At 40.9% G+C, this 12,948-nt stretch overlaps 2 protein-coding genes across 8 annotated transcripts in view; one reads left to right on the forward strand and one right to left on the reverse strand.

Annotated features, from left to right (window-relative positions):
* Window positions 1-123: 123 nt before the first annotated feature.
* Window positions 124-9,778, reverse strand: GPX7 (glutathione peroxidase 7). The gene is made up of 3 exons (XM_026086858.1): window positions 9,572-9,778; window positions 2,179-2,440; window positions 124-304 (listed from the first exon to the last, which is right to left on the reverse strand). The coding sequence occupies exons 1-3, from the start codon at window positions 9,776-9,778 to the stop codon at window positions 141-143; spliced, it is 633 nt and encodes a 210-aa protein (XP_025942643.1). The 3' UTR covers window positions 124-140.
* A 3,036-nt stretch (window positions 9,779-12,814) lies between these two features.
* TUT4 (terminal uridylyl transferase 4) overlaps window positions 12,815-12,948 on the forward strand; it is a 49,400-nt gene continuing 49,266 nt past the window's right edge. For 6 of the 7 annotated variants that reach the window (XR_003256814.1, XM_026086595.1, XM_026086599.1 and 3 more), the window contains exon 1: window positions 12,821-12,929. The gene's annotated coding sequence lies outside the window, so the exon portion shown is untranslated. Of the gene's footprint in view, window positions 12,930-12,948 lie in introns of all 7 variants that reach the window. The other variant, XM_026086596.1, reaches the window with a different exon arrangement.

Genomic DNA, 12,948 nt, shown 5'->3' on the forward strand with positions numbered 1-12,948 from the left:
TTGTATTCTTAAGATGGTGAATATAGATTCCATTAGTCATGAATTCCCTTTCCCATATTCCCTCTTCTGGAACGTGAAAAGACAAACTCCAGTCCTAATTCTCAATAAAGATGTAGTTGGCGTGCTGGAACTTTTGAAAGTCACAATTCATCTTTCTTCTTCAGGATGATTTTCCTCACAAGTTCTGTAACATAAGGTCTTATTTCTTCAACAGAGACAGTAGAGTCCCAGGCCTTTACTACTTTCCCATTAGGGTCCACAAGGTATTTCCAGAAGTTCCAGGTTGGTTCTTCTCCTGTGGAATCTATGGGGAAGAAAAACAAACTTAGAAAAGAAAACCMCGTTAGCCAGTTCCTGACATTTGTTCATGTCAATTTGATGATTACTATCTCAGAGAAAGAAGGAATATAAAATTAAGAGAGAGCTCAGATTGAATATTAAGATGAATTTTCTGACAGACAGGGAGATTTAGCAAGACAACAGTTCCCTGGAGACTAGTGAAACACAGTCAAACTTATTACAGGCAGACAGGAGGAAGTACTATATTCTGTGTGTGTGTGTATGCATGTATGTGTACTATATGTATAGTATGAAATAATTGTACATTGACAGAGAAATGGAATTTGGGTTAAAAGAATAGCTGTACCTGAACTGATTAATAGTTTGCTTACCCAGGATTTCGTCTTCAAAAGTAACCAGTATCACATGCTTCAGAGTAATGTTTCAAGAAAAGCTACAAAAAGAAATTGCAAAATAAATTGCTCCAGGAGGAATTTTCCTCCTAATCCTTAACTGCTACTGCTTTTACTCTGCATGACTGCATATTCATTTCACCTCAGTCATACTCTTACCTTTTTCCATTCTATTACATTACTAGCAGAATTTTCAGGAAAGCATTTTCAATCTGACCCAGAGTTTCATCCTGCAAATGACACAAGTACAGACCCTACGAAGTAGCATCTTTTTCCATTGATCATACACTGGGGAAAATTTCACATGGAATCAGAGATATTTCCAAAGTATTATCAAGACATAGCTAGACCTTCACTGTTGACTGTCTTGTCGATGTGCTGCAGTAAGCGTACTGCCTCCAGCAGCCTCACTTTGCCTGTGGACCAAGAGGGAAACACAAGGTTTGCAATTTTCATGTGACCTGCCAGCAGTAACAAGCCCACTGGGCAAAACAGACGTGGAAGGACGTGAAGAGGACTAAAGGGAAGTTTGACTAGCAGAAAGACCCACTATAGACACCTGCGGGAGTGCTTAGGGTAGCCAGAAATAATACTAGCAACACTCAGYGTAAAGTCAGTGGTATGTGGGAGAGCACTGTGGTGCTGGGGAGAAGAGGATGTGGTGTGGTCCTTGCAGAATACAGCTTGGATGGTGTCCTGTCAGGTTGGGGTTTATGACAGATTGTTGCCTGAAGTCATTTCCTTCACAGTGGATAAAGGCTGTCAGTTTCACATTTAAATGCTATTTAGAGGATTCAGTCAGTTCATGAAAAGTAGTGTCTTGATAGACAATATTCTGATTTACAGTATATTTTGTTAGCTGTCTGCCAAGGATGAGCAAAACCTCTGCAGGTCTCAGCGCTAGCCCTAAYGCAGATTAGAAGTGGATGAACTGTACGGTATGGCTATTCCAATGCTTGGCAAGGAATGAGGGAGGGAGGATTCAAGGTCATCTCTTTTTGCCTGCTTTCGCTTTTTGATTGTTCAAGTAAATTATATAGGCACTTTGCTTCCACTTATCCTACAGCTATGGAGATGAAACTTATAAATCCAGCCTGCAGCGGTTGTGTCACAGGAGGAACACTTAGGAGGAAAGATTGCAAAGTGCAGAAATGAAGAACAGGTGTTTTATGCATACAGGAGAATATTTCTAGACCTGTATTCCATGTAGTAGTTTATTAAAATAGTTCTTCCAGGGCACTGTTTGTTGTGGGGTCTTCATCACTGGCGATCTTTTTAGAAGGTTAGATAAACACGTCAAGAGAGACAGAAATCCTGCCCTGTGCAGAAGGACAGACTAGGTGACTTCTGACCTCTTTGACCCTGACAATTCTGTGCTATGATTCTGTGAGCACAGACATAAACACCCTTTTTCAATCACATGGTACCTTGTGCCAGAGGAATTCTGTGGTGGAGAAACAACCTCCCAGTATTCCAGATTACTCACCAATTAAATACTTGAAGGCAGGAATTGCACCGGCACCACTGACRGCAGTTTTGCTGAACATAGGAAAGGAGGCACCATAAGTCTTCCGTGCAAAACTCTCAATTTCTTTGTTACTGTCTGGTTCTTGCTGCCCAAACTGATTGCATGGGAATGCCAGCACGTTGAAATGATATGGGCCGAGGTCTCTCTGCAGCTGTTGTAAGGCCTTGTAGTGGCTATCTGTATATCCACACTCACTTGCAACATTGACAACTAGAGACACCTAAAGAACAAGAGAGATTAAAAAATGTGCTTCCCAACAGATAGGCTTGGGTATTAATTATTCTCAAAAAATAGAAATGTCTAGAGAACTGTGACTGAACACTCATGTTTGAAACTACGCAGATTTCTGTTCGCTATAGGCTTTTTTTTTTAATATATATTTTTTATGTATTCCCATTTGGCAACCATGAATATAATACTCACTAAACTCCTTAGCAATCTTAATTCTCAGTTTACAGAGAAACCAGAATTTCTTCTGTTCTGCCTTTTAGATATTCTCTAAGGATATTTAAGAAATGACTATCCAGTTGAGGTATATGGAGTAATTTATCAAAGACTTGCAAATTAATGTATTTTTGGTTGTTCGGTTATCTGTTGTGCAGCATGTTCTTTCTTACAGAATTTAGTACTGATACAGAACTGGCTGACACATTTATCATTGTCTGTATGGATGCCTAGATCTGAAAGCCGACGGAAGCAATTACAGGATTTTAGGTTAGTCTGTGCAATACAGACTGTAAAATTTCACCCCGTTTCTAGGGCAAGTTCACTAAGCTGTGACAAAACAGCAACATATTTCGCATAAATGTTTACTACCTCAATTAGAGATTCCAAGTAGTGAAGAATGTGCACACTAGGCTTTAAAGAGTTACTCCTATAGCTGGTCATCTTTGATGTTGTGTCTAGTGCATCAGTCAAACGCTACCACCAGGCAGGTATCTGCCTGCGCAGATCCGGCAGAAAGAAAGATGCCAACCACAGATGAGCACTGCTTGAAAATGAAGGCACGTGTAAGGAGAGTGCACGGTGGAATGGATTCTGCCAAGAATTTTGGGGGGGAATAAAGTGACCTAACCCTGATTTGACACAGTTTCTCAAGACCATGAAGAGCTTTCCRTAGGCTTTGGAGATATTTTATCCTTAAATAACTTTTAGAGTTTGTTTTTAGACTTCTTAAACTTTTTATCATTCTTATAACTTTTGTAAGTGTGAGTTATAACTCACTCTACAGAAATTGAGCCCTTTCTAATGTTTTCGTGGGAGTGGATTAAAGCTGAATATTATAGATCTCTATCATAACAGCATTATGCCCTTTATAGTAATAGTAGTAATATAGTGACGTAGTATAGACACTTATATGTAGTAGTATAGTATAAATTCTTTTACATAAAACTATATTCTATTACTTCTTTTGAATCAATCTGTAAGAGTTATAAGTCACAGGGTTTATACAGATTATAAATCGCCACAAAAATTGGTCCTTCATTCTCAGATTGCAAAAAAAGATTGAATGCAATCGAAGTAGCCAACACGCTCCCCAGTACTAGTCCAGTAACAGGAGCTGTTCACGTTGGACCTTTCTACAAAAAAGTCTGAAGGTTTCATACAAGGCAGCGTGTTGGTTTCATTGTCATTACTGTGAAACAGGGCAACATTACGGGTCCCAATGCAACAAGGGCAAAGCCTGCAGCTTGGACACATTAATGGGCCTGATCAAAGTTAAACAGCAAGAAGCTGCAGGGCAAGAAAAGGAAGTAAATAATCCTGATTCTAGGTCTTGTACTTTTGGGTTTGTGGCCACTAGCCTTCCTCAATTTGCACTTTGGATTCTGATGTTACTGTTGTTCTATATTCCTAATTGTATGTTTTTATACAAAATATAAAACTATGTAGGAATCATGAATAGAGTACCTAAAAATAAATGATAATGTATCAAAAAATAAGTGACTACATGTGTATAGCATTTTTAAGGCCAGAGAACAATAATCTATTGGCATATAAAAGTTCATAATCTGGGTAAGGTATGGGACAACAGGATGAAATTTCTAGAAGGGTAGGAAGGAGTAACAAGAAAACTAAGGGGATGCTGGTGTTTATCATTTCTTATGTTAAACATTACCCCTTACTTTGTAGATTTTGTATATTGTATGGGTATGCGGCTATATTTAAAGTGGTTTCTGAGCAGCACTGTTTGTTTTCCGTAGAGGACAGGTRATTTTATAAGGCAGAAGTTGATGTAATCTTCTTTGTGGTATATTATGTCAACAGAATGTAATCTAAGGAATCCTTGTACACTTGCACATGAAATATGATCTGGAGCCATCTAGCTAACTTCCAAAGCATCACATTTATTCGGACTATATTTACAAGCTCTACGTGAAATTTTAAACCAGTCTCCTAAAACATCCAAAGATTTGCTGTATAATTAGAAAATTTTTCAGATAAGAGGTAGTAATTCCTGTTTCAGACTGTCATCATTTAAAATAAAACTTATAAATATGTATTAGACACAAAAATAACCATTGGCAGTTCTGTTCTCTTCAGATAATCTGTGTTTTCCAAGTTTAAGTGACAATTGTAGTACAGAATGGTTAAATACACATAAATGTAATACTGAGAGTTGAAGACACATGTAGTTCTTTTTGCTAAAATTCTAGAGTATTTTTTAAATATAGTTTAAGGCTCAGCACTCTCATGATGCAGAAGTATTCATATACCTTAGTGTATTCACGGCTATCGGTACTTTATCCCAAATACAGTATGTAATGTAAGAATTTATCCTTGGAGGCTTGCGGGAAATAAGGTTGTGGAGGTATTATGTTCATATTATAACAAATATGAAAGATGAGCTGCAAATGAGATCAACCAAGCTTTTATAATTTTTACTTGCTTTTGAATTGAGCAGGGCTTGAAAGAATTCACTCAAAAAGAGACGACTTTTAATTTACAGCTGTTTAACACCAGTGATTACTCAGCATGGTGAGGAAAGGTATGAGAGCTCACAATGCAAACGGTGCAAACTTCCAAACGTTCTCCTAAAGGAAACTACGCACGCCTTTTTTTTGAAAGGCAGATGCATGATGCTTCTCTTTTCTTTTTTTAATAGCAAAATGCATTCTATTCCTGAATTCCATAATTTAATCTTGCAAACATCCTAAAAGTATAAATAACATATCATAAAGATTTTTCAGGATTTATTAGTATTTCATAAGGAATGTTTAAAATGAATGTTTAAAAATCTTTTAGTCATCTTCTAAGTGTTTGTATCGAGTATCACAAATGATGAAATGAGGTGATTTGTATTTTTGTTGTTTGTATTTTATCTTTTATAAGCAACAGTCATTCTTTTTGTTCTCATAACAAGGCTGTACTTTGAATTTTTAAAACCATTAGTGGCTTAAATTAAACTCAGTACTCCACTTGACTGACTTCTCTCTCACTTTATGCTCTGAGAGTACAAGTCAAGTACACCACCTAGTGTGCAGTGCAAACAATTCATCCTGGACCTTTACAAAAATGATTTAATTAAAACTGAATTGTGTTTTAGCCATTGTTTGACCTTTTAATACTATGCTTTCCTTCCCTCTTCTTAGGAAACACATGAATTCTAATAGGGAAATCATTTTTACATTGGTTTACTTCATGTTTACACAGGGTACCTCCTTGAGGAAAAGATCCCCAGAGAGATTTATGAATCTATCAGCCTCAAGTAATGCTGCATGCACCTTTTAGCACAGACAGTAGACACTTATGTTTTTAGACCTGGGGATTTTAAATGGCTCCATCGAACTGATGGCAGGACCGTGTAGAGGGTCAGATTACACCAGCCGACAGAACTGTTGCCTCCATGGAAAAAATAGCAATACTTTGTRCAGTAATTAAGTATCTCTACTCTGTATTTATACACATTCAGTAATACTACATTCCTGAATTGTAGAGAGCCGTGATACAAAGTGCCTGGCACTACTTCCAGCAATAAAATAAGACTTAACATTATTATAGTACCTTCGGTACAAGGTTTCCAAAGCACTGCACTAATGCTGCTTCATTAAGCCTCAGCCCACTGTACTTAGCTCTGTGGTAGGCAGGTAGGTAGGTTAGTAGGTACYATTATATCTGGATAGGTATAAACACAGCAGGGAACAGCTGAAGCTTGGGAGTGCTAAACTCCAAATAGATACTATTTTGGGTAGGAATACTGCCTCTTTCTTCGAGCACATCTGATAGAGACCATAAAATGAAATATAAATTTTCTTGWTATAGCTGGCTATTCTGATAAACCTCATCTTATCTGCATCCTGATGATTCTTCTCCARCCACTCATCACCACCCCTTATATTTAATGTGGATGGATCAATAACATCAGCGTGGTGGCCTAGATGAGGCGTGGGAGGATGGTCTTCTCATGGGACAGAATGAAACGGCTAGCTTTTGCATCTGTTTCACTTGTGGCACTTTTCTGTCCATCAGAATAGTCCTCCCTCTCTCTGCTTTCAGACAGATTTAATAGACCTAATTTTGTTGAATGCATGCCAAATCTGGAGCATTCTGGTAATATTTCTAATGCCCTTATAAAAACAGAGTTCTCCCTCACCTATTTTGATATTTTTATTAAAGTGGACATCCATGCACATTATTTTCAGCCCCCCAAAAAATCTGATTCTTAATTTTCTCATTTTTACTCTTTCAGACTTGTAAGTAGTACATTTCTTATTCACTGTATAACTGACTTAGTACTTGTGGTTTGCATCAAGTTGCATTTGAATGGAAATTGAATTAATCGGCCTCATTTTTTAATAAAATTATCTCAGTGATYTGAATATAAAACATTTTAGATTGATAATGAGTTATTGAAGAAAAAATCTGCAAGCAATAAATTGCACTGATTCTACTCAGCATGTCTCTTGWGTTTTTAGAATTAGAAGACTTTATTCTATTTTTTGTACACCGGAAACTTGCTGACTTTTTCAATTCCCAGGTAGTTTCTTGACTACAGATTACATTAACTAAATTAGTTGAGTGACTGAGTTGAAGAAAATGTTTTCTCTACATCTGCCAGAAAGCTTAAGGCTGTTAAAAGCTGGTTTAGCAATTAGCAGACTATTGTTCCAGGCGTTGACTAGTGACTCACTTTCTTTTAAACATCAGCATCAAAGCAAAGTTTGCTTTGTTTTAATTACTTTAAAATATTATGGTAAACTTACACCTTTACATTGGTTATCTTCATATATAAGTGGGTTTATTTTAAGAAATAAATGGGTATTTTAATTGATCTATGTCTACCCTGATAATGAGCTCTAACAACATAATGACATAAAAGGGTCATTTTATTGGTATAATCTAGTTTTAAATTGTGCATATGTGTTCTCAAGCAGTAGCTGAACTAAGCATGGATGGGCTCTCTGAATGCCGGTCTTTAGGTTGGACAGCTTGGACAGAAGCTGGTCATCACTTTTTGTAATAAATAATTCCCGCACTTCCCACAAAGTACCTGTGGTCTTGGAAAAGMAAAAAAAGATGTGGAATGAGTGCTCTTGCAGGGGGTTAGGCAAATGCAGAAAAAAATAGATGCCTATTYTCTCTTTATGGCCTAGCAGAGACCAAGGAGTAATATTCACCGATGGCATTGCCTTTCCTGTAGTACTAGAGTCCTCCACTACACAACCAGCCACCCCTGGAGGATGACTTGGTATTGTAGCACCAGGGGAGATTCACACACGCACCCCTGACCTGCAGGAGTCCTGAGATACTGGGGCAGGTCTTGCGGCTCCTTCTGGAGGGGACAAASACCCCTTGTCTCTGCCAGGACGGATGGAAGGAATTCCACAAGGGAAACCTTGGAGTTCCCCCTTTAGTCCTTGCCATGCTGGTTCTGGCCCTGAGTTAGAGAAGCTACAGGTGGTATTTACTTATTTAGAAAGATTTGCAGGTGACCTGCAGACAAAACATGCCTCAGCGACAGGGCTTATTGACAGAGCCTTTGGAAAGAACCCCTAAAAAAAGTAAATATGGCTTAATATTAAATAGGTTCCATAGTTTCTCAAAAATAGATATCTGAGCRTGCATTGGATCAGTTCCCCTCTGCTCTGTTCTCTGACTGCATTGTGAACGAAGGCAGAGGAGGACTTCGACCAGGAAAGATCCAGGCCTCTCATTTGGTCCAAATCTGCCAATATCCCTCTCTCCTGAGCTCAGAAAAATTCCCATCTCCTCCTGTGGGCCTTCTGTTTCTTCCTGCAAATGTTTTAGTCACCCACCACTTTGGATCGGTGAGTACCATCACCTCGGCAAAGTACCAAGGAGAGTGAAAAGGAAAGTGGAAACACGGAGYTGAGACTAAGGGTGAAAATGAGGAGTGGAGCCTTCCTCCCTGGGAAGCTGTCAGACTGGCCTGGCTGTATCACATAAGATGCGTCACTTGAGCATTAAGGATGGAGGTGGTGGCATTTATGCTTTGATTTTAGCTTCTGTAATTTGTGAATCTGGCTACAAGAGCTACAGATACCATGCCCCCCTTCCTGTGCTAACCTCTCCTTGTTCTTCCACAGGTACTAACCATCTCTCTCAGATGGTCAAACCAATAAAAAAAAATCAAGTTACATTCAAGACAGTTGTTCTCAAACTGGGAAGGAAAGTTGCGTCTACAACTCCTTAATTTAATATGTAAATGGAATTTAAAAGGCAAAAAATCATRTGCAGTGTCTGTCTGCCCTTTTCCATACAGTTCTTTGTCATGCTAAAATTGACTCTAAGTGGAATAGCATGGTGTTTCTCCAAGTTCACTGTACACTGATATTAAAAGAGTACTTATCAAGTCTCTCACTTTTTTACTAATTACAGTGAAAACTCTTAACTCTGTTAACCACTGGCTAAATCCCATCTTTTTCAAAACAGCACTTCAAAAAGAAATGGGATTTAGGTAAAAAGAATTTACTAAAAGTCATGCAGTTAAAAAGCGGAAATAAGTTCAAAAAATAAGTTGTACAAAGGTACAAACTTCCTGTTCAGCAGCCGCAACCGAGTGCAGTTCATCCTGCTGGATGGAAGGAGGCATTCCCTGCCTGCCACGTAGACAGGGAGCAGCCCGCACGAGGAAGAGACTCCGCCACACAGAGAGGTTAGGCTGCAAACGCTTTATTTAAAGAGTGCAAAGACCTATGGAATGGTATCAAAGGAAGCAAGCAGGCAACGCTCCAGATCAGTTAAAGAAGTCATAAAAACGAAGCTATCTGCATGCACGCATCCCGTTAACGTACAATCTCTCCACCCCCACTGGCTTTTTGCAGACATGCAAGGACTGGCTGATTAGTGACAGGCAGTGTGAGAGCTGCCCATCTCCGTGCAGACTTACCGAGCCCCTGTATTTCTCCAGAGAGACTAGCTTGCCCCTGATGTTTACAACTTTGAAAGTGTAAAAATCAGTCTCTTTCTGCTGAGTAGCGGAAAAGGCTAGGAGCAGGAGTGCTGCTATTGCAAGGAGCATGGCTAGAGGGATGAGGAAAACTTTGGGGAAGGAAGAGGAAGCCTGGTGCTCCACACTGCCCTCAGGATCTAGCATGCTGCAAGACAGTGCTGCACAGACACKTGCCACAAGAGTAAAGCGCTGCCGGAAAGAAAGGACTGCTGCAAACGGACCCTTTTGCAACAGTGTCTCTTCTGCAAAGATTTAATAGCATCCGTGTTCGTGCAAGACCTCAGGAGGATGCGTTTATGAAGGATGCAAATTCTCTCCAGCGGAGTATTTCATTGTGGCAGCGGTGTATTAGATACGGGTCCAACATGCACATTGAAGGGCTAGCTCTTTCAGCTCAAGAATAGCAGTTGTGTATGTGTCTTTGTGGGATGCTGGTCAGACTTAGGGAGCTGCTTTGGCTATGTCCTAGGAAAATATGGCATAGAGTTATTGTGAATTTGACAGTTTTGCAAGTAGGTATTTTTAATATACTAACTATAGCATCTAGTAACTATGATGTAATGTCAAAGGATACCAGTGGCTTGGTTGCTAGTGGTTACTGATTCAAGTGCTCTGCACAAGAGTCAGAGCATACAGTTATCAAAACCGGAGGGTTACAAACAGTATCACGCGAAACGGAGCGCTCTTCRTCGGGTCTTCTGGAACGGCCCCTGTGCGAGCACTCGGCTCGAGACAAGTGGCTGGCTGGGCCGCGCAGGTCTCAACGGCATCATCCCRGAGAAGGCACATCACCAAGGAGTTCTTAAGTGAGAAAGCGGCATTAAGCATTAGGAACCGACTTTGGTACCAAAGCTTGCAGAAATACAGAGCCAAGGCAGCTGCCTGGGGATCAGTGTAGTGATGCCATTTGTGGGTTGTTGGCAAAAAAAAAAAAGCCATTTGTGCCATTTGCTACTACGCCTGCTGGAAGAAAGAGGATTTGTGTATATAAAGTAATGATAGGAAGCGTTTGATGGTCATTGATTTCTTCTTGGACTGAAACAACTGGTCCTCTGTGCCTGTGATTCTGCTACTTCTTGGTAAAGAAAAAATAAAAGGTAATGATTTACAGAAAACAGTGAAGTACCACACACAAAGCATACTGGAAATTTATCTTTTGAATAGCAATTTACATTTTGTAATCTCACTGTGTTTTGTGTTTTTTTTTTAACCTAGAGTTTTGGTAGATCTTTCAGGTCTTTATTAAGTTTGGTGAAGTAATTTAAGCATAAGTGACATTACTGTAAGTGAAGGTACTATGAATAACTAGTTGAAAGACTTAATAACAGTTTTTAAACATTACAGATTTTGCAGGTTTGTATGTATTTCAGGTTAAGTAGATATCCAACATTAAGAAATCATGCAATATTCTACATGGGTGAAAAATCTTCTACCATGCTATCTGTGTGGAAGACACACTGTGCTAAAAATCTGACGTTTTGATCTCAGCCTCACAGATAAGTATTGTCTTTCTGTATGCTTTTCAGGCTTTGGTATTGACCAAGAACCTTTCCTTTAGAAGAGAGTCAAGTATGATTTCCCCACTTTATAAATAAATTATTTAGAAAGCTCCAGAGAGTCTCTTCAGACATAGCTCGACACAGAGAATAGGGCTTTAATATAGTATGTACGTTTTAATAAATAAATTAAAAATGGTGAATCCTAAGAATAAATAAAATATTTCATTCCAGCTTGATGAAAATAATTAAACTGAAACCTTTTTTTGATTTGGCTAGCAAATAAAAGTATACAATACACTTCTACTGATTTTCTACTATTTTGTAGGCATAATAATATAGTAGTTTTGGTATGAGACTGCAGGTGAGGCATTATAACTATACTAGGGGACAAGCAAGATTTTGCTCTGGAAAGAGACTTTAAAAAACCTGCCTCCTACATCTCTGTGTTTATTGTTTCTGATTTCTAGATAGAATTTACTTGCTTTCAAAATTACACTTTTTCCTACAAACTCAGCTTGGAATCTGAAAGTTTTTGATCACTGACATGGAATTAGAAATTCTTTAAATAACGGCCAACTTGTAGTAGAATTTAGCTTTCTCTTTTACAGCCACATTTCGATGCTACTCCCTGGAATAAAGCATTCTCTAACATTAGCAAAGAAGGCAGAATTGCACAGAGAGAGAGCGAATGTCAAAGATTGTTAGTTTTATGACGACTCAAGTTTTCAGAGCCAAACTGCACTAATATCTTTATGTTACAGTCTATCCATCTATTTGTTGGAAAGAATTTGTTGGAACTTGTTGAAAGAATCTGACGTAGTCTAATAAATCTTCATCTGTAGGAAAAACGCCAGTTAGCGTTGCAAACCGATGCCTGCTTGCTCACTAGCACGTCTAAACATTGATCGAGGAGGACCGCATCCAGTAGCAAGCACGATTCRGCTACTTTGGCAATTTACTCTTTGGCCTGCTAAACCTCGTAAAAATCCTTGTCAGACGGGACTAGGTTGAAACCGGCCCGCGGCGACCGTCGGCCGSCCGCCCGCCCGCCAAGGAGCCCTGCAGCTTGGGTCAGCGCTGACCGTGCTGCCTCGGGCCCCCGGCTGCTTGCTGCTTAAAACACGAGCTTCAAGCGAGCCATGAGAGAGCACGTTAGCGCTGAGGGTCGCGCGGCCTTCGCGGTTCTCCCCCCTTGTCGAGGGCGAGACGCTCGCGGTTCTCCCCTTCATCGAGGGCACGTCTCGCTGGCGGTTGCGGCACCCGGTATTAACGATTTCACCGCTTCTGTTTACCCACGCCGGCACCAGCGCTCACGTTATTTTCAATAACTTCCTTTGAGTCCTTCTAGTCGTTCCACACTAAGCTTTTACATCTCTCTTATTTTATTTTCTGGACAGGCCTCCTTAGCCCGGGCTGTGGCGTGCCAAGGCCGGGGCACTCGGCGCTGCCCCGTGAGTGCTCCCCCCTGCCCTCCGGCCGCCTCTCCCCCCCACCCGGGGCGGACACGCTGGCCAGGGCGCCGTCCCCACGGGGGGGGGGGAGCAGCTCCGCAGTTTGGGGGCAACCGAGGCCGCGGCGCCGGTGTCGGAGGGGCGCGAAGGGCTCGGCGCGAGCAGCGGCGCCGCCCGCCCGCCCGCGGGGCGCCCCCCTCCCTCCCCTCCCCACAATGCAACGCGCGGCGCGGCTGACATGGCGGCCGGGCCGGAGTGAGCCGCTGGCGTCGGGGCCTCCAGCAGCCGGAGCCGGAGCCGGGCATGGCGGGGCCGCAGCCCCGGCACCCCTAGGGCGGCAGCCAGGTACGGGGCTCCGGGGGCC

The sequence above is a fragment of the Apteryx rowi genome, unplaced genomic scaffold (genome assembly GCF_003343035.1).
Source record: "Apteryx rowi isolate R43461 unplaced genomic scaffold, aptRow1 scaffold_7, whole genome shotgun sequence".
NCBI lineage: Eukaryota > Metazoa > Chordata > Aves > Apterygiformes > Apterygidae > Apteryx > Apteryx rowi.